General features: G+C 55.7%; 1 protein-coding gene across 1 annotated transcript; it reads left to right on the forward strand.

Annotated features, from left to right (window-relative positions):
• The first annotated feature begins 1,991 nt into the window (after positions 1–1,991).
• CBX6 (chromobox 6) lies at positions 1,992–13,125 on the forward strand. The gene is made up of 5 exons (XM_057557061.1): positions 1,992–2,161; positions 2,342–2,385; positions 2,543–2,608; positions 2,751–2,817; positions 7,324–13,125. Exons 1-5 carry the CDS (start codon positions 2,093–2,095, stop codon positions 8,323–8,325), a joined length of 1,248 nt encoding a protein of 415 aa, XP_057413044.1. The 5' UTR covers positions 1,992–2,092; the 3' UTR covers positions 8,326–13,125.
• Positions 13,126–24,833: the final 11,708 nt, after the last annotated feature.

A 24,833-nucleotide genomic window follows, 5' to 3' on the forward strand; every position in this document is an offset into this window, starting at 1 on the left:
ATTTGTGTTGTTTCAAGCCACTGAGTTTGTGGTACCATTACAGCAGCCATACGAAATGAATACATTTTTATTCCAGCACTAATCACACTGCATAGCAGTTACCTTTCTCACCTGAGAGCTCCTCAAGCCTGGGGCACCTTTGTTTCTGACAGTTTAACACAAAGCCTCAAAAAGGGCTCACAAAAGCTGCCGAATGAACTAACAAATGGATTGATGCTTACCCGCTTCATCCGGCTGCCTGTGTCCCTCAGCCTGAGAACACACACACACACACACACACACACACTCATATCCACATAGCTTACCTGTCCATCCACCCACACCACCCCCAGGAGGGCAGCTCTATCCTTACACAGAAGCCCACTTTGGGCTGGCCAGCAAATAGCTATCTCTCAAGAGTATGTCGATTTTAAGGGGGGAGGGGGATTTCTCCCAAGGTAATAACTGGACAAATCAGCAGACATGCAGGAGTGAGAAGCAGAAATTTTGACGCGGTTGACTTGAAACCACAAGAATTGGTGTTGCACCACAGACATGTAAAAATCCTCCTTTCCAATAAATAAATAAATAATGAGCGCAAGAGACACCCCTGAGCCTTACCACATTCCCGTTTCTCTCCACCTCCGTCTCAACCCCACCACAGCCACTAAAATGATAGGGAAATCTGTATTTAGTGACACCAAAAGAGGTCCACTTTATCTCATTAAGAGAGACAAACGGATTCCAGCTAGTGTGATACGATCCCATTTTGCTAAAAAGAAAGAATTTAAATAGATCTATATCATCTATATAGAGTGTGTATATGTGCATATATGTGTTTATATAGGCATAGGACAGAGGCTGGAAGAAGATCCGTGAAGAGGTTAATGGTTTGACGGAGATTATAGACGGTTGCTTTTTTTCTTACTTTAAAAAAAATTTACAAAGTACAGGACTGTTGGTGTGATTTTAAAAAATAAATAAAGTTTAAATAATACAAAATAAACAAATTGGAGCGTTTTGTGTGACAGGGCTACTTTGCGTCCCTTCCAAGACAGCCTAGGTCTCCCAGCCCCTCCCCAAATAGGAAGCTGGGCTCTGGTCTCCCCGTGAGCAATGGCGGAACCATTAGAGGAACTGTAGGGGGCAGGAGGGTGACGCGGCACCGGGCCTGGGAATTAGAAAACATACAGGCGTGACCGCGAGGGCGGCTTCGGCCGAATGACCCAAGGATGACCCGCTTCGGGCCCAATCTAGTATGTGGGGAGTTCGTTGTCACCCCGCGGCCTCTCTCTTCCGAACCGCCCCACGGCCACATCTTCCTCGCTGCATCTTCACCCGACCTCCCGGGCGAGGGCAGGTGCCGCCCAAGCCCCCGGCAGAAAAACAGATGCAAAGGATCACCCCGGCCTTCCTTGGCCCCATTCACTGCCTCCCCCACCCTTTCCTGCGGTGGCGTTTTTGTTTTAATTCATCTGAACTGGTTACAAAACCACACTCCCACGAATACATAAATAATGGATAAGGGGTGGGGTGGGGGGCAATGTTTTAAAGAAATTCCCGCAGGGCCTGGCAAGGCAACAGCAAATGCATTTCTGCTGTATCATATTTAACTGTTTGCAAACTTCTGCTGGGAGGATGAGCAGCGGCTGCAGAGACTCCACCGCCCTTCCCCGCCCGGGGTCAAGAGAGACTTGCAAGGGAGGGTTCAGAGGGAGAAGTTGTCAGCTCACGGGGGCCGAGAAGATGCAGAGGGGAATGAGAAAGTGTTTGTAAGATTGCACCGCCCCCAGCCCGGCTTCGCGCGGGCCAAGCATCTCCCTCCCGGCCTCCGGCCCCGGTTCCCCCAACCAGGCTAGGCCCCTTTAAGAACCAGCGCGCGCCCCCGCCCCGCGTGCGCTCACTTTCCCTAGCAACCGCCCCGGGGGAGGAGAAGGTCCTGGCAACGGCGCGCCAGCCCAGAGGGTCACGTGACGGCCCGCAGCTGGAACGCGAGCGCGCGCCCCGCCGCGCGCCCGCCCGCCGAGCTTGGGCGCTGTGGCGCGTGCGCGAGCGGTGCAGCACCGGCCGCGGGAGCAGGGAGTATTATGGGCTGTGGGTGCCGCTGAGCAAGATGGAGCTGTCTGCAGTGGGCGAGCGGGTCTTCGCGGCCGAATCCATCATCAAACGGCGGATCCGAAAGGTTAGCCGCCTCCCAGGGCGGGACGCCTAACCCCGCAGCCGGTCCCCAGATCCGCGGGCCATCGGGGCGAAGCGGTCCCGCTAACCCGGGCTTTCTCGCCCACCCCCGCGCAGCCGCCTCCTCGCGTCCCCGCATCTTCCCCACCCCCACTCCCCCCTTTTTTCCTTCTCTGTTTTTCAGGGACGCATCGAGTACCTGGTGAAATGGAAGGGGTGGGCCATCAAGTGAGTGTCACGGGATCCAGGGGCGAGGGGGGAAGGGAGGCAGCGCACACCGGGGCCTTTTTTTTTTTTTTCTTGGAGGGTGCGCACATTTGCTCCCTCGCATGTGCCTCTGGCTCCCTGGTTTTCTTTTTTATTTTGTGCATGCGTAACTCGGCAGGTACAGCACTTGGGAGCCGGAGGAGAACATCCTGGACTCGCGGCTCATTGCAGCCTTCGAGCAGAAGTGAGTTTGGGAAGCTGGCAGGGGCGGCGGGGCTGAGGCTCGGCTGGGGCGCCGCGCGGGGAAGCGGGAGAGCCGGGGAGGGCAGCGCGGAGTGGGGCCCAGGAAGGGGCTCTTTTTAACCTCTGGCGTTTCTCGGCCGCAGGGAGAGGGAGCGTGAGCTGTATGGGCCCAAGAAGAGGGGACCCAAACCCAAAACTTTCCTCCTGAAGGTAACCTGGCCCAGCCCCAGCAGGCCCCTCTCGGGCCCCCAGCCCGGGCGCAACACGGGGCCTGCAGGGGAGGGACAGATCCGCGGCCGCCCAGGCGGGCGGGTCTTTCCAGAGGGGCCCCAGCTGGGCAGGGGGTGGTTGTGAGCCCCCGAAGAGCCCCTGGCAGCAGGCCCTGGCCAGCTCCAGCTTCAGCAAGAGGGGCCTGGGAATGGGGACAAGGGGGAAGGATAATCCTCACTGACAAAACCAGGGTCTGGGGAGGCCAGCAGGAAGCGGGTGGGTGAGGCAGGTGGGGTGCCCACCTGAGGGGGTGGCAGGGAGGTTGCTTCTGCACGTGAGAGCCCTCATCTCCCCCAGCCTTGAGCTGGTAGGGCTCTGCCTGGAATTAGAACCCAGGGGGAGAGTGAATTTGGTCTCCCTCATCCTGGGGAACAGGGAGAGGCTTTGCCGGGGGGGGGGGGGCACCTGCCTCCCTGCCCGCAGCTTCCCTCTCTCAGGATTTGTTCTGTATGCCTACCCTCCTGACAGAGGGATCCAACTTGAATTTGACCTTAAATCACTTCACTTTGAGTTTTATCACCCAGGCTGGGCCACTGGTTCTTAGTTTTGCCCACTTTTGGCTGTCTCTGGAGGCTCTAATGAGGATGGAGAGTGGGAGAGTAAAAGCAGAGCACATTAGCCTCGGCAAGGGAGGGCGACCTAGCTCCAGAGGAAGCCATCTTAGAGTTTTTTTGGTGTTTATTTTATTTTTTTTAGTGAGAAAGAACAGTCTGGGAAGGGAAGGCGAGATGACCCAAGGTGGCAGGCAAGGCTGCAGGCGGGCCTCCGTGGGCAACCACAGTCCCCCCCCACTAGTGCTAAGGTTGTCTCAGGGCCCCTTCCCACCCCGACAGCCTGTGACTTTGTGACAGTTGGCACGGGAAGAGCAGGCAGGACTCTGCAGAAAAGAGGCTGTGCAGAATGCAGAACTCAGAATCTCCAATTTGTCCTAAAGGCTCAAAGCCCAATTTGGGGGGGGCTCTCCAGCCCCCCACCCCCAAAAGAACTGGGCAGAATTGAAAGAAATAATGGTTTCCAGAATTACATATTTCTGTGACCCTTGTCGCCAAATTACACACATCTTAGGGGATCTCTGGAGTAACCTTAACTCTTGATGCTTCTTCGGAGGGATGGGGCAGAGCAGCTGGAGGGCCAGTGGGCTGTGTGACAGCCTCTCAGTGCAGCTGGAGTGCCCTCTAGCGGGGAAGTGAGTAATGACCATGAGCATTGATTCACAAAATGCTTTTCTTTTTTAATAGCTATATCTCCTGAGCTGGCTATGGGCCTAACACAGTGCTGAGCCCACATGGATTATCTCCTTTAAATCTCTCAACAACCCTATGAAGTAGGGAATATTATCCCTATTTTGCAGATGAGAAGATCAAGGCCCAGGGAGGGGAAGTGATTTACCTGAGCTCCCACCACCCAGCTTCCTGGCTTCATCATGTCTCCTTTTCTTAACCCTGTCCCTCAGAGAGTACACGTCAGGTTAAGGGAGCAAGGTGGACACACACACATACACACACAAAAAGGAAACTATGAAGGCTGTAGAGTTGGTGGGGCAGGGGATGGAGAGGCAGATGAGAGAACCTTGATCTGGACCTTAAAAACAGGTAGCATGAGAGAGATAGATATTTGCAAGGGGTGATGGAGATCAGCTTGGTCTGAACCCATTGCTCTGTGGGTCACCAAGAGGCAGTGTGTATAGTAAACAAATTACACTCAGATAGCACTCACTTTCTGCAGGGAAATATTCTGAAGAGAACAGGAGCCCCTGAGGTAGGCTGCATTATCCCCATTTTGTAGATAGAAAAACTGAGGCCAGAGAGATTAAATAACTTGCCCGTGGTCACAGAGAGTGAGTGGTAGAGTCCAGATCTTTAACCTTCCACATTATGTATGTATAATACATGCCAACCCCTCAGAGCCGTGCCTGTCACACAGAGTGCAATAAATGCCTTGGGCTGTGGTTACCAGTTTTAATCTACAGGCAGACCCAGGTCCCACCTTCAAAGAATTCTCAACCTGGGGAGAAGAGAGGAGGAGGGTGAACCAGCCCGTTTTTAAAAATAATAATAATGTTTAGACATTACAAAGTAAGAAATATTTTTGTAGAAAGGTTGGAAACCATACATTGGAAAAAGATTACTGCTCATAAGCACCCGCCCCGCCCCTTGGATAGTCTAGTATTCTTCGAGTGCTTGCTGTGTGCCAGGCACTGTGCTAACCAGCTAACATATACTGTGGTCAGAGGAGGCCCACTAAGCTGGGGTTTCATCCTGGATCTGGTGTTTGCCTTGCCTGCGCTCCTTGCCAGTCCCCAGGGACCATGCATCACTGCTGGACTCCAGCATAACCATACTTACAGAGGTCCTGCTCAGACAGCATGCAGAGAGACTAACCGCCAACCCCTGGGGATCAGAAAGAGTGGGGAATCCCCTAAACTCCATGGGGGATGAACCTGCAAAAAGCCCTTGTTGCCATGCCAAGGGAAGGCTGGCTTTCTCCTGCCTTTGTCTGGGAAGGGGTGTGAGGGAACCAGTCCCTGGCTCCACTGGCTCGGAGCAGGAGGAGCTGGCAGCCCTGGCACAGGACAGGTCGGGCCCACGTGTGCTGCCACCTAGTGGCTGGAGGGATGGTTAACTAAGCCACCCCAGGAAACCCCCAGCAGGGCTGGGAGGACCATGTGGCAGTAAAGTGTGCCTCTCCTACATTCTAAGTGACATCCTCGCTTATTCAGCATGTAAGTCCACAAACACCTCTTCTGGGGGTTGTGGTCAAATACAGTCTAGTCTTGTCTGAGAGGTGTACAGGCTGCCTCCCAGGTACTGGTCAAGCATCCAGCACTGTGAGGATGGGAGGTGGAGAGACCCTCAACCACAGATCCCACCCTTGGGGAGCTCACAGACTGACCATGGGAATGTGTCCTTCCTCTCTGCCAGCCCTAGCTCACCTGGCTGGAGGCAGTCACCAGCTAATGGTCCCTCTTCCCCCCAGGAACCAGGGTATCTGTATAGAACCCAGACCAGTCATCCATCTCTACCCTCTGTCCAGCCATTGCTTTCAGTCCCTTGGCCACTCCATCCTCTCATCGCTGGGCGCTCTCTGCCTCCACCATTTGTCTTAGCAGGGCCCCTTCAGCAGGCCACCTGGGGCACAGTCAGCTCAGGAAGGACCAGGGTTTTTTCCTACTTAGGCTTCATCCTCCACAACTGGGACCTAATCTGTGCTCCTCTGGACCCTGTACTTCCTCTGTTGTATTGAATCACCCTGCACCCTAGTTGCCTGTTACTTGTCTTCTCCGTGGAGCACAGCCCCCTAGGGGTAGAAGCTGTGTGTGGTCATAGTTGTAGCCCTAAGCAGCTGGCACGTGACTCATCAGTACTTTCTTAGTGAAGGAAGGACTGGCCATGGAGGATGGCTTACATAACCTTGTGAGTCTCTTGCCCTAGACCTGGAGTCTCTTAGGGCCCTGCCACGCACACCCACACCCCACACACACACCCCCTCGCATCTTCCATGAGACAGAAGGTGAGCTGCTGCAGAGCCCTGGTGGGGCTTTATAGTTTCACCCCTGGGAGTGTGTGCAGCTGGGCCCAGGAGCCTGGGACAGTATCCCTTGCTCCCCACAGACTTCTGCTCAGCCATCCGGTCCCCAGGCCATCTTGGCACAGAGAATATGAAGTGGCTGATCCCACCTCTTAGTCCATCCCCACCAAACCCATGTCTACCTGGGGTGGATGCCAACCAGGCTTTAGGTGCTGGCTTTGGAGTCTGTTGGCACCAATTTGCTCAGACCCAGGCCCTGAGCCAGACCCTGGGCAGTCAGACGAATCAGATCCAGGAGGGGAAGTGCCGGGGGCGGGGGTGGGGGGGTGGGGGGGCGGGGAGTGGAGTGCTGGGAGTGAGGAGGAGGAGCCAAGGGTCTGTCCCAGAGCTGGTGATGAGCTGAGGAGGCAAGGCTGAGCTGGAGGTGCCTCCTGTTCAGAGGGAGAGAAGGAGCTCAGGGCATCTGCTAATAGGTCCGTAGGGCTGGGGTATGGGGTGAAGGTGGGAGGGGTCGCCCTTGCCTTTCTGTCACCAAAAATTAGTCCGTGGAGGAACGCTGGGCTGGGATCCTCCCAGGGTGGGGTTGATCAGGGGCTTCTTTCCGTGCAGTGTCCTGGCTGTTGACACTCCTCTGTGTCAGCAAGGGCAGCCACCGACCCGTCTGTCCCTCGGACCCACGGCCAAACTTGGAAAGTTAGTCTTGGAGCTGGGCCTGGATGAGGGTCTGACTTGCCCTCCAACCTTCCACACTTTGTTATCACCCGTCTGAACCTGTTTTCCTTTTATGGCTAAGGCAATTTCTTAAGTGCTCTCAGGATGGTTTCTTGAGACCATACTTGTGGGTGGCTGGTGCAGGGGTGTCCAGAGGAGGTCAGCGGGCGGCCGAGCCCTCAGCCACTGCCTCCCTCTGTCCCGCAGGCGCGGGCCCAGGCGGAGGCCCTCCGCATCAGTGATGTGCATTTCTCAGTCAAGCCAACCGCCAGCGCCTCCTCGCCCAAGCTGCATTCCAGCGCTGCCGTGCACCGGCTCAAGAAGGACATCCGCCGCTGCCACCGCATGTCCCGCCGCCCCCTGCCCCGCCCAGACCCCCAGGGGGGCAGCCCCGGCCTTCGCCCGCCCATCTCACCCTTCTCCGAGACCGTGCGCATCATCAACCGCAAGGTCAAGCCGCGGGAGCCCAAGCGGAACCGCATCATCCTGAACCTGAAGGTGATCGACAAGGGCACGGGCGGAGGCGGCGCTGGGCAGGGGGCCGGGGCCCTTGCCCGCCCCAAAGTCCCTTCACGGAACCGCGTCATCGGCAAGAGCAAGAAGTTCAGCGAGAGCATCCTGCGCACGCAGATCCGCCACATGAAGTTCGGTGCTTTCGCGATGTACAACAAGCCCCCGCCCGGCCCTCTGCCGCCCCCGCCAGCCACCAAGGCCGACATCGCCGCCTCCCCTGGCCAGGGGCTGCTCCTGGCAGCCCCCAGTGCCCCGTACGACGCCCGCAGCTCCAGCTCCTCCGGCTGCCCTTCGCCGACCCCGCAGTCCTCCTCCGACCCGGATGACGCGCCCCCCAAGCTGCTCCCCGAGACCACGAGTCCATCTGCCCCCGACTGGCGGGAGCCCGAGGTGCTTGACCTATCCATCCCTCCCGAGGCGGCGGCCACCAGCAAGCGGGCGCCTCCCGATGTCACTGCGGCTGCCAGCCAGGCCATTCCCGCAGCCCCTCAGCCTGTCGGCGCCGCCTCAGAGCCCGAGGCTGGAGACTGGCGCCCTGAGATGTCACCCTGCTCCAACGTGGTCGTCACCGATGTCACCAGCAATCTCCTGACGGTCACTATCAAGGAATTCTGCAACCCTGAGGATTTCGAGAAGGTGGCTGCTGGGGTAGCAGGCGCCGCAGCGGGGGGTGGCAGCAGTGGGCAGAGCAAGTGAGGGGCTCCACCAAGGAGGGGGGTTTGGGGGGCCCTCCTGCCCAAAGTCATACTCTTGCTCCCGCCCCCGCCCCCGCACTCAGACAACCCTGCCTGTGCTTTGCTTGTTTCAAATGGCTCGGTGTTGACCCCGGGATGGGGCTGGGCAGTTGGAGCCCCCTGAAGCCCAGTGGGAGGGGCGGTCCTGGAACGGGGTGGGGCTAGGGTGGGGCCAGGACACTGGGAAGTCCTCCCTCTTGTCTCTTGGCCCCCTCCCTGCCCACGCACAGTGGGGCCTGCTGGGTGGCTCCTGGGGAGCCCCGGAACTTGGGGTTCAGCTGCCCCCTCCACATCCCATCTCTCCCCAGCTTGCTTCCAGCTCTCGCGCACAGCATCTGATTTCTCGGTGCTAACCCGGCAGCTGCTGGGGCCCCTTAGGGGACCCCATCCCAGCTGGGCACCGTCCCTTTCCTTCTTCCAGATGCCCGGGAAGGAGGGGCAGGGATGGGAAAGCCCGGACAGAGGTTGAGGTGAAGGCGGCCTTGGCCCCTCCTCGCCCCCACCCACGAGGGCGGCAGGAGCAGGGCCCACTTTCGGACGAGACCTAGGCAGGTCCCCGTGGGCCTCACCCACCCATCTCTTTCCTTGTCCCGCTCTCAGAGGCGGGAGGGACTGGCACGGACCTCACCTGCCACGGCCTCCCAGCATCTAAAGGCCCCTCAGTTCTCGACCAAAGGTGCTACAAGAGCCTGCTGCGCGGACTTCCGATTGCGCATGCGCCTGCCGTCCTGGGTGGGTCTGCGTGGATCCGTGTGTGCGTTGGCCCCTGGGCCCGGCTCTCGAGGCTGCGCCCTTTAGGGTTCCTCACAGTAAGGTCGTCAGATCGAAGGCCTGGAACCCTCCCTTGCCATCAGCCGGGCCTGGGACCTGGCCCAGGTCTGAGGAGTTTGCTGTGGAGGCCGATCCTCCCAGCCCGCGTGTGCGGGGGGCACGCATCCCACGCCCTTCTCCTTTGGGGCGGTCAGACGTGGCATGGTGGGGACCGAGGCAGAGGGGAGACCCCCGTCCCAAGCTTCCTCTTCCTCCCGGGTGTTCGGGGGGAGTAGGAAGCCTGGACACCGTTCCGAGGGTCTCCGGCTTCTCCGGCCCCCTCTCTCTTGCTTCTGACCGCCCAGGCTTTCTCACAGACCAGGCTGCTTGAAGCAGCGGGAGGCCTCTGGTGCCCTGGGCAGCTTCTCTTTCCTCTGCTGCCAGGGAGCTGAGGTGTCCATGCCAGTGGCAGAGACCAAAACCCCAATTTTAGGCCGGGTACTGGGAGGGCAGGATGGCCGAAGCTGGTGTGGGGGACGGAAGAGGGGGCCTGTGTCCTTCAGGAGAGCGGGCACGTGCGGGACCAGGGGTCTGGTGGGCAGGGGAGACAGCCCTGCTGGCCAGCCCTGAGGCGCTGCCCGGACTCAGTTTGCCATGAGTGGCGTGTCCTTGCACGTGGCTCAAGGTGGCTTCCTGGTGTGTGGGCTGAGAGCCATGATGGCAGAAAGGGAATTCCAGTTCGGAAACAAACGCCTTGGTCGTAAGCACGGGAGGACTCTTTCTTCCGAATCTCCCCGCCAGGGATTGTGGCAGGGCCCCTGACCCTCCCCGCCCCAGGATGTAGAACGGGGGCCGTCACAGGGTTTGGGGGACTGGTGCTCCTGGACCCCTCCCCACCCTGCCCTTTGTGTTGGCTCTGTGGCCGTCCAAGTGCCAATTGGCTTCCCCCCAAATAAGGGCTGGTATTTCTCCTCTGTCCTTAGAGGGGATTTCCCCCCCGACCCCCACCCCAGGTGAGTGTCCACCTGGGTGCCAGTTACAGGTGTTTCCAGAGACCATAGAAATGTGTTTTCCTGAGAGTCCGTGTCATTCGTGACTTTTTTTGTAAAGAAGTTGTGTTTTCAGAGGTGATTTTATGACAGGAAAGTGAAAGAATTAGTTTTGCAAAAAACAGAAAAAAAAAACAAAAAAAGAGGGGAAAAAAAAGAAATAGAAAAAAATATTGTGGGATTCCTATGGGGTTGGGGGGGGTGGGGAGAAAGAGATATTTAAAGAAAAACTAGTAACGCAGTGATTGCACAGGTGAGGCGGCAATGTTAGGAACGTGGATAGAGGCCCAGGCCCAGCTGGGAGGCTCCCAGGCACGGCAACCGCCCTCCTTCCTTGGCCCGAGGCAAGGTAAGCCCTCCCTCCTGCGCTGGACCCAGACTCCACACCTGTCCCCGCTTGAGGGGAGGGATGACCCCTGATCCCAAGGGAACTTGCCAGAAGCTGCAGGGGCCAGGCAAATAGAGCTGAGATTTGGGGAGGTAGGAGTCAACAGGGGTCCCACCATCACCGGAACCCATCGTTGGTGACTTTCTCCAGGAAGGCTGGTGAGTAGGTACAGTTGGGTTCCTTGCCTTCCTCCATTCCTTTGCCAGCCTGTTGGGCCGTATGGTCCCTCCACCGCCACCCCGTGGGGGAATCTCCCTCCCCATCGCCCCAATAACCAAGACACCCCGAGCTTCCCTGGCCAGGTAGGGGATGCAAGCTTCAGGAAGACAGGAGCTATGGACTCTGGGAGAGTATTAGGTGGTGATCAGAGGGGGTTGGGGGTAGCCGTAGGGAGAGGGAGTGCCTGCCCCTTCTCTTTTCACAGGGAGGGTGCCGCCCTTGACCCCCAGCTGTGCAGCCCTGCCCCAGCCCGTGCAGAGGCACGCATGCACACTGCTCCCAGGCGGGCAGCTCCCCTGAGGGCCTAAGTGGGCACCTGGTCAAGAGCAAGCGGAGCCCTCCTTACCTCTCTCCCAGGGTGGCTCTGAGCGGGGTCCCACAGCCCCCCAGCACACGCTTGCACGGATCAGCCTCCCATGGGCCCTTCCTCCCCCATTGCTGCTTTTCCGTTTGCCTATTACCAAGCAGAAGTTGCAGTCTGGTTTGCTTTATTTTTATATGTGAAATACCCCTCAAAGCCGGATCTTCTCCCATGTTCAGTAGTGGCTGGGGTCATCTCCCCCTGATGCCACCCTCTCCCCACCCCCATGTCATAGGAAACAGACGAGGTCTGGTGTCTCTGGTTTGAGGTGGGAAGTTGGGACCCATTCCTGTCTCATTCCCTTCCCGGATCCTCAGTTTGCCCTTCTGTGAAATGGGTGTATTGGGCGGCACAGCTTTTTCATAAAGCACTGCTGGTGTCCAGGCAGCTGCTGAAGATTAGGTGGTGGTCGAGGTTGCTGGCACTGGGGCCTCCAGCCTCCCACAGTCCCGTTTCATTCTCACCCTGCAAAGCGGTCAGGGTCAAAGTGGGCTTCAGCCTTCCTCTGCCCTGGAAAGAGGTGATGATCAAGTCCCCAACCTCAGTGTGAGGCAGGCAGAGTGGGAGGGGTCACCCCACTTACAAGACCAGGAAACTGAGGCTCTAAGAGGCAAGCTACTTCACTGGAGCGAAGAGCCCAGCTGCTCTGGCCTTTTGGGGGAAGCCTCTTTAAAAGGTGGGGACCTGGGCCTTGGAGCCACTGCAAAGCCAGGGGGTACCCGCGAGCCAGGCGGTCCCGGGTGAGGAGTCAGCCCAGAGGAGGAAACCGTTAGCTCGGGGAGCTGGGCTGCCACCAGCCTTTCTAGCCTCCGGGTGGACCCAAGTGGACGCACCGCCTTTTCTGCCTTTGGGGGTTTTGTTGGTTGTTGTTGGTTTGTTTTTTTTTGTTTTTTTTGGGTTTTTTTTGCACTTGGCCCACGCTGGACAGTGGAACCCGCCTGGTCAGTTCCACTTCCAGGCTCCCATGCACTAGCCCAAGGCAGCCTCTTGAGGGCTTGTATGGTTTAAGGAATCACTTTTGAAAAAAGAAAGAAAAGTGTTTAAAGGTTTTCGTTTTTTCTCTGTCTGCATCTCCTCTCAGATTCAGAAAGCCCAGAATTAGGGGCTAAAACTCTAAGAGAGGGGGTGTCCCCGGCCTGACCCTGTCTTGCTGATAGTCACCAAGACGCCAAAATAGGGGGGACAGGCTGGGTGGAGACTGAGGCACCCGCTTCCCAGGCCTGCGGGGTCCCCCCCCCATCCCGCCTTGAAGGAGTCAGCACCCCACTCCAATAGTGACTGAGCGCCTACTGTATGCAGTGCTCTGGCTAGGCAGAGCGGGGCTGGTGGTCTAACGAGGGACCCCCTTGCAAGAGGCCACAGTAGAAGGAACCAAGGGTTCTGGGTCTTCCCCCTGCTGTAGGGCGGAGTAGAGATGGAGACTTCTTGTTGTTGGTTTTAATTTAAAAACACAAAGGCCTAAAGAAATGTATCTTATAATTTTTTTTTAATTTTTGAAAAGCTCATTTAATGAATTGTGCACGAATGAATTCTATATATATAAAATATACATATATAGCTCTATATTGGGGGAGGGGCACTGTCTCTTTTTTCTCTCTCATTTTAAAAATGAAGTGTCGTTGCCTTCGTCTGTGGTTCAACCATCCAGCTCCCAGCTGGCTAAACTTTGCCTCCAGTGGTTCAAGACAGGAAACTAGTAGGGTGAACAGGAGACCGGAGATGGGGACGCCGCCTCAGCGTGGGGCTGGGTCCCCAGGCCACAGGCCCCTCTCCCAGAGGTTGCAGGTGGAGAAGACGCCTTGTGTTGGGTGTGGCTTTTGGTTCTGTTGTTCCGGGTTCGGTTGTTTCTGGGCCGGGGGAGGGGCGTCTGTGCTGATTACTCTGTCTTGTATGTTTTGTTCTGCTGCTCTTCAATATCGTATCAATGCCAGGAAGGGGGCACGAAAAGCCTCTTTTGCCCCCCCCCTCAAATAAATTGTCACATTCCGAAGCTAAGGTCTAGCCCCAGGTCTGTCTCATTTCTTCCGGCTGGGACTGTGGTCTTTAGAAAGCTCAGGCCATGCCTCTCCTGGTGCGGGTGCAGCGAGGAGAGGGGGGGCCCTGGCCCTCAGCGGTGGCAGGCCAGTGCTCCGCCTGATTCCAAGATCCCCGCCTCCCACCCCACGTCCACCTCGTAAGGGAGATGAGCTTGAGGAGAGTCCCCCTACACAGGTAAGCTGCGGTGCGTGCCACTTCTTGGAACCCGGAGACTACCTGGTCAGCGGGCACGTGGGAGGGGTGGGGCTCCCGTCACTCTCCGCCCCCCAGTTGGAGTCACAGCACCCGCAGAGAGGGGGCCCCCGGGGACTGGATCCCTAGCCAGCCGGTCACCACAGGGCCTGGGAGGGAGCAGGCCAGGGTTGGGGGCACGGGCTACCCTTGCCAGTAGTAGCCCTTGCTAACAAGCTGCTTCAGCTCAGAGAAACATCTGTTTTCTGGGCGCTCATGTGCCTTCTCTGATGAGACGAGCAGCCTTGGGGAGCCCGTTGGACGCCCACAGGGATCCAAAAGCAGCAGACCCCGCGAATTCCCGTGCCTTCCTCAAGGGTCTGCCACTCCGCCCATGTCCGTGAGCGGCACCTCCATCCCTCCACGGCCACCCGTTTGCCAGGCCTGGAACAGGTGTCGCCTTCCAACCCTCCCCTTCCCCACCACCCTCACCCCCTTGTTGTGAAACCCCCAAGGCTCGCCTCTCAAAGGTCTCCCCACCCTGCACCCCCATCTCACCTGTCCTGACCCCGGCTCCTTTGGCAAAACCTCCCTGATCTGTCGCACTCTCCCGGCACCTCCCCCCACCCCTGCTCTTCCACATGATGCGGATGCCGCAGGGGCCTGGCAGCCCTGCCGAGAGCCTTCAGGAAGCCCACTGCCCTCGGATCGTGTCTAAAGTCCTCCCCACCACTCTATCCAGGGAGAGCTCCCTGCCTGAGCCCCCTCCCCATCCCCCGTCTCGCTACGCAAGAGTCGCAGCTCGGTGCCTGGCACATGGACCCTTGATTCATCTTTTTCTAACTGTCACCAAGCTCGGTTCTCCTTCCTTACTAACGCGGTCAGTGAGGCTTGGGAGCGGCCGAGCGGTAGACGTGGGGCGCCAGTGTGACTCATCCAGCTGGCCCTGGTCAAAGAAGAGCCCGTCTCTGTCCGAGTCTGGTCTCCGTACAGAAGCCGGGCAGGGAGATGGGAAGATGGGTGAGGGGGTGGAGCCCAGTGTGGAGTCAGGGCTGACCTCCTCCGTGGTACCTGCTCCACGTGCACCGCTGCCTTGCTTCCGCCTTGTCGTCTTGCCTGGCTCAGTGCTCTGTTCTCCAGAAGTCCTCATGCGGTACTTGGTTCAACAACAGCAGCAACACTGGTGAGTGCTCTCCCATCACCCCCCCCCACCCCTCCCACGCTCCCTGGTGACCAGTGCGGCCTCGAGCGGTGAGCCAGTGTCACGGAGGAGGGCCAGGGGGTTGAAGACATTCCTTTGCCCCCAGTGGCACAGTGGAGGGGAACTTCCCTCCAGCACGTGTCTTTGCCCCCTGCCCTTGCCCATCTCTCTGGGATTGAGAACACGGGGGCTGCCCTTGGGAGGCGGGTGTGTTCAGGGATTAGTGTCACGACCGTCCCTTATCACGAGTCCTGCTGCCATCTCTTAGCAGCTATGTCTGCCTATTAGTTGCAGATGAATGAGTGTGACCATGGCAGCTTCTTAAGGTGGATGGGAGGGTCTGTGACGGGGACCAGGCAAGACCACGCAACTTGGCTGAGGTCAGTCAGGGCGCTGTACATGCGGTGCTGGTGTCAGGGGGCTTGTCTGCCAGGCAGTGCCTGACCAGTCCCCCCACCCACTCCCCTCGCCCTATTCCTGGGCCTCACCAGGAGTGCGGGTCAGCCATGGGGTGAAGTTCAGGATTTGGGGCAAGGTGTAGAGAGTAGGGGTTGAGATGGTATGAGAATGACAATTTTGCAAAATTATTCAGTCGTTTCATAGAAGCTGAAAGTGTAATGGTTTTTCTGTCCTAGTTAAGCTGTACCTGAAGTGAAGGGGGTGGGTCAGAGTGGCAGCATCTAAATGCCGAGCCCCCCTCAACCAGATCCCAAGCCTGTGTGCCCATCTGCACCCTCTTTGTTCAGGCTGCTGGCTTCTGAGGGTTCACACTTCACAAAGGCCTCTGGCTGGGAGAGGCCACACAAGGATAGCTCACCCACAGGGTGGGGCCTGGAAGGGAGCAGCGGGTGAGCGGGCGTCCTGGCCTCCAGACATCTGAGCCTCTGAGAGTCAGAGGAGGGGCAAAGGCCGGGACTTGAAATCACCTCGTGAGCTATGATGAGGCCTGGACGTGACCGAGGCAGTGGGGTTGACAGGAAGTGTCCAGAGCGATTTAGAATATTGAGGATTTGGTGATTGGCTTTGAGTGCTGTGAGAGGGACCCTCTGAAAACCTCCTGGGTATCTGGTGTAGGCACATGAATGGGTGTTGGCATCACAGGCTGGGGGACCGGCAGAGGAGTCAGCCCGGGTGAAGCCGAGTGCAGTTTGGGACACCTTGGGTGCGAATCCGACAGAGGGGCCAGGAGGAATTTTCATCCAGAGATTTGAGACTCCTGCCCTCCCAGGTGCTGCTGGAGAAATCTGTCCCTTTGCTGAAGAGTCTTTGCCCCCAGGTGCACCTCAGCTCTGAGATGACTGGTCACCAGACATCCTGGAAGGACCAGGATGAGGACTTAGGTGCTTAGCTGCCGAGGCCACTGGGATATCCAGCCCCTGCCTGCCACCCCTACCCTCCCAATTTCATGCCTTTCATCTGGGTGAGGTTGTGAGGCAGGTGGCTGGGGGATGATGAACCCCATCAGACAGGTGAGGAGGAGGGGCAGGGGGGCTTCCCAGGGTCACTCAGAAGCAGAAGAGTGGACCCCAGGTCTCGGGCGTGATGGATAGAAGCTTCTGAAGAGCTAGCTGCTCAACACAGTACTTAGAGATACTAAAGAAAATAGAACATTCTTTTAAATACCCAACTGAGCTTCCAAGAGAGTAAAGAAATCCCCGGGGACCAAAAACAAACAAAGAGGAAGCCAAAATCAGGGTGACAAGCAGATGCCGATCCTTAGGCTGCCCCGCAGGGTGGGTGGCACAGGGACAGGGGCGGGGAGGTGTTGGCCTTTGCCAATCTTGGTAACCAAGAAGCTTGGATTTTACATCTATGTAGGGATGGGAGACAAGGCCTTGGGCCCCTTCCAAGAGAGATTTGGAACTAAGACACCTGAGTAAAGCTGGACCCGTATCCTCAGTGAAAGAGCAAATGGGGAAAAAACAAGAACAAAAAAAACCATCCTTTTGCAAAAAGCAGAAGAAGTTGTCAAAGAAGTTGGCTCATTTTTGGCTCTGTGGGAAAAATAAAAATGAAGTCTCTCTTGAGAAATTATAACTCTAGACCTTCCCTCACACAAAATATGAGGTTTGGATTTGCATTGCCCACACAGTCCCAGAACTCCTAAGTCTGGAAATTAATATAAAAAGCAAATGTGGGGTGAGTTACACCCACAGAGCATGTCCCTCTCTGGAGGGACATTCCCATAGTAAAGGCCACGTGGGATACTCACAGATAAAACCGTTGTTAACATGAGCTCTCAATCCCAAATTACAAAACATACAAAGAAGCAAGCCACAAACAGCAGAACAACAAACAGCAATATATAGAATCCTGCATCTGATGTGTTATTTTCAAACACACATCGAAGATTTCCAAAAATGATCATGAATATCATGTAGTAGGACATAAAGCAAGTCCCAATAAATTTCAAGAAGTTGGTATCACAGATCATGTAGAAGTTAAAAATCAATAGCAAAAATATAACTAAACGACAAAACCTCGTGTACTTGGATAGTAACCCAGATCTCTCATTCACCTACATCTTGCTCCTTCCCCAAACGTCTGAAATCTCTTTAGAACAATGAGATTCCAGGATGGATGTAAAAGGCAGTCACACAGCAGGAGCACAGCCAGTGTGAGTTGAAACTGGGTGGGAACAGGTCCCTCCCTGGTCTCTGGACGGGATGTGATCATTAGAGCAAAAGACCAAATTCTTCTCTGTCTTTTCCAAAAATGAGCTCAGTGTGTGACAAAGACATGAGCCTGCATTTAAATGACAGCCATCCGCAATCAGCCTTTATGAGCCAGAGGGTCTGGGAAACATTTATGCAGAGCCAAGGTGGGCTGATGGAAATGGGACAGGCAGGTGGCAGGGGTTCTCAGTGCTGTGTCATAATGCCGAGGCCCCCTGCCGACGAGCAACGTGCTCTTTTGGGGTGGACTTGGAGGTCCCTAGGGGTTCTCTGTTAAGGCTCTGATACTCCCACCTGCGAGCCAGGAAATAGGACACACTTTGGAAGAGGCACACGTGGACTCTGTCCCCCACAGGGACTCATTAAAGTGATTGTCATCTCACTGGCTCCCTAGGCAATCCTTGCAGGCACTCACAGCTCGGTTTCCAGGCAGTAGCGTCCTGATGGAGGCTTGCTGCCCTCCCCATCCCTGGCCCCCTCCCTTGCTCATCGCCTGCCTGCCTTTCACAACTCAGGCACTGTGAAGAGACCCTTGTCCAGGTTCAGGTGGCCAGGACACTCCCCTCTCAAGGCCTCGGTGTTCCTTAGCAGTAAAAGAGGCCAGGACTCCCTGCTTGGCACGGTTACTTGGGAGGACTGAACATGACGGGTGAGAAAGGGTTTTATTCAAGCACCGCATGGGTAAGAAGGGCCATCTTCCCGATCTGTGTAGCCAGAGTCGACCACTCCTCTGACTTCCCATCCCGGAGCTCTAGCCTTCTGTTCACCAGTTCTTGATGCCCTCCTCCCGTGTGACAGCTCGACGATGGTAGAAAAACAGTGGACAAGTCTGAGCTCTGCCAGCTGTGTGATCTCAGGCTGGTCAATCACCCTCTCTGGGCCTCTGTAACCTCTTCTGTAAAACGGAGGTGAGGGCTTCCTCGAATTGTCTTTTCCAACTCAGAATGACTCTAAGGATAACTAATGCATACAGAGTGGACTTCGCAAGGACTGACTCATTTAATCCTCACAATCCAGACAGCACAGTACCCACAACATATAGATGAGGGAACTGAGCTCAGAAAGGCAAAGTAACTTGCTCAAAAATTCCTACGTGGTAGAGGTGGGGTTTGAACCCATGCAGTCATACTTACCCACCATGCCGGCATCCTCCCTGTGTAGCCTAGTAGGTGAGGGCTCAGTCACTGGAGCTGGACTGCCTGCCTGAGTGGGACCCTGGGCATGCATATTGCTCATCTCTTCTGTGCCTCCGTTTCCCCATCTGTAAAATGGGGGAGGAGAGTAATAACTCCCTTCCTCGTGGGATTGCAGGGCACTCCGCTGAGGGCTCCACGGGCCAGGCTCTGAGCTGCCCACTCGAGTTTCATTCCGGCCTTAACCTTCCCGTGGTACAGCCAAGGAAACTGGAGAGACAGGTTGAGTCACTTGCTCCAGGTGGTGCTAACTTGTGGAGCTGGGACTGAAATCCAAAAGCCCCGACTTCAAAGTCCGTGCTTTCAACCACTCTGCTTCACCTCCATGTGATGCCCTCAAACTCCACGTTCAAAACCAAACTCCGGACTGCAAATTGGCACTCCCCGCAGCTGCCTGACTCACCACCCTCCCTGACGGGGGCCTGAACCCGGCACCTTGTCTTTGACTCATCCCTTCCCAGCTAGTCCCCAGCATCGTGACTCACTGACCCCCGAATGGAAAAGCCACTCCGATCCCTCCCTTCCTCCTCAGCCCTGCTGCCCGCCCCAGTCCAGATCCCAAAGCTAGGGACAATGGATACCAAGTACCCGCCTTCCAACGGGTAGACTTGCAAAGGAGCTGGACGAAAATGCTCCTGGTCCCTCAGCCCTCCCAGGCTGTGGGGCTAAGGAGCCATGTGGGAGGTGGGGTTGGAGAGGGAACTGTCCTTAGAGACAGTTGGCATCACTCCCCAGCCTCAAGCCAAGTGAGGGAGCGTCAGAGAGCACGGGAGCACGGCATGTGTCCACTGGGCTTTGGGAGGTGAGGACACTAGGGACAAAGGCGAGAGGCTGGCTTGAGTCCCCTGTTTCCACAAGGCAGGCAGGGACTGAGCTGCTCTGGGGACAGTCTGCACTCCCAACATTTGGGGACCAGGATGCAAGAATGTTTCCTGGGGTCCCAGGGGGAACCTTGGAGAAGGTGGCTGGTTTGAGGTCATTTTGAATTAGGATCCGGCCCCAAGAGGGTTGGGGTGGGGAGGAATAATAAGGAAGGTGCACGTGATCCTACCAGAAGACTTCATGTTGGGTGGACCCCCAGTGACAGGTGCTGAAGGGGTGTTGTGAGTGCCAGCCAGGGGATGCTTTGCCCAGGTAGGAACTGCAGGTGGGACATCCCTAGTGATGCAGGCTCTCTGAGGAACCCACAAAAATGCCCCTAAGGAGAAAGAGCCAGCTCCCAGGCACTCACCTAACCCACCTGAGAACATAGACTCTCCTGAGGACACCTGAACCAGCCAAGCCACTTACCTTGTTACCTCTCTCTCCTCCCTGCCTCAAGCTCCAGCCCTGGAGAAACCAGAGGCAACTAGTGCGGGAAAGGGCAAGGGGAGAGCAGACCAAACTGGGGTCTTAGAGGAAAAGCCCACCGTGCCTCCCTCCTGCTATATAGGTCTTTGAATTTAAGGCAGACTTGAGCTGGGGGAGAGGAGAAGCTTTGACTACAGCTTAGAGCTTTGCTATTAGACCCGACTATTTTAATACCTAAAAAATAAGATAAAGCCCAAAAGTGACTGAACAAGCTCTGAGATATGCCTAGGATCTCATCCAGAGGTAGGGAAGTTTGGGTCAACAGAACAGGTTAACAAGGCAGCCACTGAGAAAGGGTAAAATTCTTTCTGCCTGCTGCCCGCCAAGCACTGCTCATCCTGTGTCTCCCTTCACTGCCTCAGCCTCCTAACAGGCCCTTTTACTTTCTTCTCCTGTTCCTACCGACCCTTGAACCCCGTCCTAGTCTACCAGGCTGAGGCCTGCCAGAACAGCCTTCCCTGCACTGTGCTTTCATCCAGAGAGACAGTCTATCCTAGTGGTCATGAGCTTGGATGTCTCTGTTTGGATCCCAGCTCCTTGGCTTGGCAGCTGAGTGACCTGAAACAAGTTGCTTAACCTCTCTGTGCTTCAGCATCACTATCTGCAACATGTGGATCGTGATAGCAGCATGCCTATTCCACTACGGTTTTGTGAGTCTTTAAATAATTACATATAAAGCCCTTAGGAACATAGTAAGAAGCATTTCAGCGTTAGTGATCGTCATTATTCTCAAATGCTTCCTTTTTTTTAAATATTTATTTATTTATTTATGGCTGTGTTGGGTCTTCGTTTCTGTGCGAGGGCTTTCTCTAGTTGCGGCAAGTGGAGACCACTCTTCATCGCAGTGCGCGGGCCTCTCATTATCGCGGCCTCTCTTGTTGCGGAGCACAGGCTCCAGACGCGCAGGCTCAGTAATTGTGGCTCACGGGCCTAGTTGCTCCGCGGCATGTGGGATCTTCCCAGACCAGGGCTCGAACCCGTGTCCCCTGCATTGGCAGGCAGACTCTCAACCACTGCGCCACCTGGGAAGCCCCTCAAATGCTTCCTTCTTGCTGTGTAATCTCGGGAAAGTCCCTTTCCTTCCCTGCTTCTCAGTTTCTGTATCTGAAAAATAAATTGTGTGTGGGTACAATTTGCTTGTGGCTACAGCTAATGCTGGTGGCAGACAAACTTCAGTGAGGAGAGAGACCCTAGCCTGGACCCACCCCACGGTGGACCGAGAAGAGAGCTGGCAGGCTTGGCAGGCAGGAGTAGGGAGGGGTCCAGCCAGCAGGACTGCCCACTCTACCCTGGTCTCATGCCTTCTGCCTTCTTCTAGCCTCTAGGAGGGTCTCCCCAACCTGCCCCCACCTTCCCCTAGGGACCACCTTGGGTACCCAGTGCTAGATCAGGAAACAGATGGTATTTGAGGAGTAGCTGCCAGGCACCCTTGGTTCCTCACTGGACACACGTGAACAGCCATCCAGGTGAGGTCCCAGGTACCCGCCCCCTTAGCCTCTAGCCCCATCGCACACCTCTGCCTGACCCTGCAGTGTCCATCTGCCCCTGTTCCTCCTTCATCAGGAAGCCTTTCATCTTCCGTCATGTCTGTAGGCAGCACGGGACTGCCCATACCCATTTTACAGACTAAGAAAGGAAGGTTCCCTAAAACTCAGCTTTCCTGCCTCCAAGTGCAGTGTCTGCAAAATCCTGGGAGTCATCAAAAAACTGCCTTTTCTAGAGGAGCTAAAGTAATGGCCACTGGCCCTGAGGTTCCATCGTGCATGAAGCAAATACATCCTGAGCACAAGCTGGGTGCCAGTGACCCAGATATGAAGCCACCTCGGTGCCAGACCTCAAGAAGTTCTTGAACTTGTGGGGAACGCAAGTTACAGATCAGTGCAACGGAAACTGGCACTGGGACCACTGGTGAGGGCAGGAGGGGTGCTGCAGTGGCTGATGGGTTTAGGCGGGCTCCTGGGGTCAGGGAAACGCCAGGAAAAGGGGGCGGCACTAAGCCGAGGGCGGAAGGAAGCTCCCAGGACGTACTGCTTCCTCACTGGGCAGGGGCTGATTGACTCTTAGAGTGAGAACATGCCACAGGGGGTCTGAAAACTTCTGGGTTCAGATCCCAGGTGTACACCCAGTGACCAGGGGACCTTGGTCAAATTGCTGAACCCTTCTGATTTCAACTTTCTTATGTGTGAAATAGGGATGATTAGAATACGGAGCTCCAGGGCTTCCCTGGTGGCGCAGTGGTTGAGAATCTGCCTACCAATGCAGGGGACACGGGTTCGAGCCCTGGTCTGGGAGGATCCCACATGCCGCGGAGCAACTAGGCCCGTGAGCCACAATTACTGAGCCTGCACGTCTGGAGCCTGTGCTCCGCAACAAGAGAGGCGGCAATAGTGAGAGGCCCGCGCACCGCGATGAAGAGTGGCCCCCGCTCGCCGCAACTGGAGAAAGCCCTCGTGGAGAAACGAAGACCCAAAACAGCCATGAATAAATAAATGAATAAATAAATAAAATTAAAAAAAAAAAAAAAAAGAATACGGAGCTCCAGGGTTGCCACAGGTGAGGATCTGGCAGGGTAAAAAGTACGGCGAGGAGGACCTGGGAGCATTTGGGACGCCGGTGAGACAGTGAGAGCCCCGGCCCCAACCCTTACAGCCTCAGAGAGAGGATGCAGCCTTACTAGGCAGCCACTCCTTCTGGTCCTTCTTAGCTGGGCCTGGACTCAGGCACACACGCTCCAGCCAACTCCCAGGTCCCCCATAGGGAGGACACCCGTTTCCTCCTTGTTTCTCAGCCCCTCCTGAGCTGGGAACAGATGTCCTCGCTTCCTGCCCGAGCCTGAGAGGTGGGTTGGCTCCTTTCGCTGCTTCCAGGGAAGTAAAAACCCTGGATGGAACTCTCTGGGCTTCCCCAGAGAGGAAAGCTCTCTCTTCCGAGGCTTCTGCCCCTCCTCTCTGGTTGGACTACTAATCCCAGCATCTGCTGCTAAAACACAAACATTTCTGGGCCCTACCGGAGCCCTGCTTCCCCCTGGAAGGCCCCAGTCTGGGATGTGTTGATTGAACACATACATGAGCCTTAGTCTGAATGGTTCCCCAAATCTGCTCAGAAAGGGGGTGGGAGGGGAACGAAGAAAGGACAGAGCAACTATGGAGGGAGGCACTGTACGTACCTGGGGAATCAAGGTAAAAAAGTAAAAAAGGAAATTAACATTTACTGAGCACCTAATACATGCTAGGAATAAATAAGGAAGGAGGTAGCATGTACTGGGCATCTACTGAGTGCCAGGCATACTGAGTGCCCTGGGAATACAAAGCAGCGTGGTAAAAACTGGTCCCTGCCCCTGAGTCCCTGGGAGGTTTCACATATGACATCTCATGTGGTCTTCTAATTCTCATTACAATCCTATGAGGTAGGTACCATGGCCCCACTTTTTAGATGAGGAAACTGAGGTGGCTCTAGTCCAGGGACAGCCCATCCCTGGGTGGAGACTGGACCCTTGGGATGGGGATGTCCAGGATGGGCACAGGGAGCTCTCTTTGTCCTCAGCCCCCACCTCCCTACCCCCTGGGGAAAGGAAGTTCTTTGGCCCAGGAGCACAGCCCAAGAGGCGTTGCCTTCATTCACTGGGAGTTTGAGTATCCACAAGGGCCAGACCCGGAGACCCAGGGATGAGGATGACAGCTGGTCCCTGCCTTTGAGGAGCTCACACTCTTTCAGGAGACGGGTAAAGGGGGAGATCCTGTAGTAGAGGGAAGCCCGGGGGCTGAGGAAGGCAGAAAGAGAGAGAGTCATGTGCTACCCAGTGTCCATTATGTACTAGCACTGAGGGAGTGCGATTTGGGGATAGTTAGGATGACTAAATGGCCGGATCTGCCCAGGACTGAGAGATTTCCTGGGACACAGGACCTGCAGTGCTGAAACTGGGTGAGTCGGTCACCCTAAGCCCTGAGATCAAAGTCTGGCTCTGCCTTGTGCCTGTGGCAGAAACTAGTTACCTAACTAGCACCCAATCCCCCATTCTTTTAGCAATGACTTTATTATAGTCTGAAATTGCCCCCATACGATTCTACTTCCTCCCTCCCCTGCTTGCAGATATGTTGTGCATGGACTTTACTAGGCTAGGGAAGGAAAGAATATTCTTCCCCCCTTTACTCAGCAGAGCTAATAACAGAAGGCAGGGGGAATTTAGACTCGGTGGTGGAGGAGGGAGACACTGAATTCCTTTTGGGGTCCCGAGACCAACTGTGATGGGGGCTGTGGTTCATCCTGCCACCCCCCACTTCTAAATGTCCCCTCAGGAAAAGAGGCCCAGGGGACCTCAGAGGGGCTGCTCCCTGGTCGTGTGTGGAGAAGCAGATCTTCACGGGGCAAGGGGTGGGCTGTGGCAGCCTTGGAGGGCACCTTCAGGATGCATCACAGCTTTGGTTGGTTGGTTGGTTGGTTGGTTGGTTGGTTTGTTAGAGCAGTTTTCGGTTCACAGCATATTGAGCACAAGGTATAGAGGTTTCCCATACAACCCCTGCCCTTATATATACACAGTCTCCCCCATTAGCAACATCCCGCACCAGAGTGGTACGTTTGTTACAATCAATGAACCTACACTGCCACATCATTATCACCCCATGTCCATAGTTTACATTAGGGTTCCCTCTTGGTGTTGTACTTTCTATGGGTTTGGATAAATGTATATTGACATGTATCCACCATCATGGTATCATGGAGAGTTTCACTGCCCTAAAAATCCTCTGTGCTCTGCCTATTCATCCTTCCCTCCCCCATAATCCCTGGCAACCACTGATTTTTCACCGTCTCCATTGTTTTTCCTTTTCCAGAATGTCATATCGTTGGAATCATACAGTATGTAGCCTTTTCAGACTGGCTTCTTTCACTTAGTAATATGCATTTAGGGTACCTCCTTGTTTTTTCATGGCTTGATAGTTCATGTCTTTTCATTGCTGGGTAATATTCCATTGTCTGGATATATCAAAGGGCATCTTGGTTGTTTCCAAGTCTTTGCAATTAGGAGCAAATCTTCTGTAAACAACCACTTGCAGGTTTTTGCGTGGACATCACCCCATC

Source organism: Balaenoptera acutorostrata, chromosome 11, assembly GCF_949987535.1.
Source record: "Balaenoptera acutorostrata chromosome 11, mBalAcu1.1, whole genome shotgun sequence".
NCBI lineage: Eukaryota > Metazoa > Chordata > Mammalia > Artiodactyla > Balaenopteridae > Balaenoptera > Balaenoptera acutorostrata.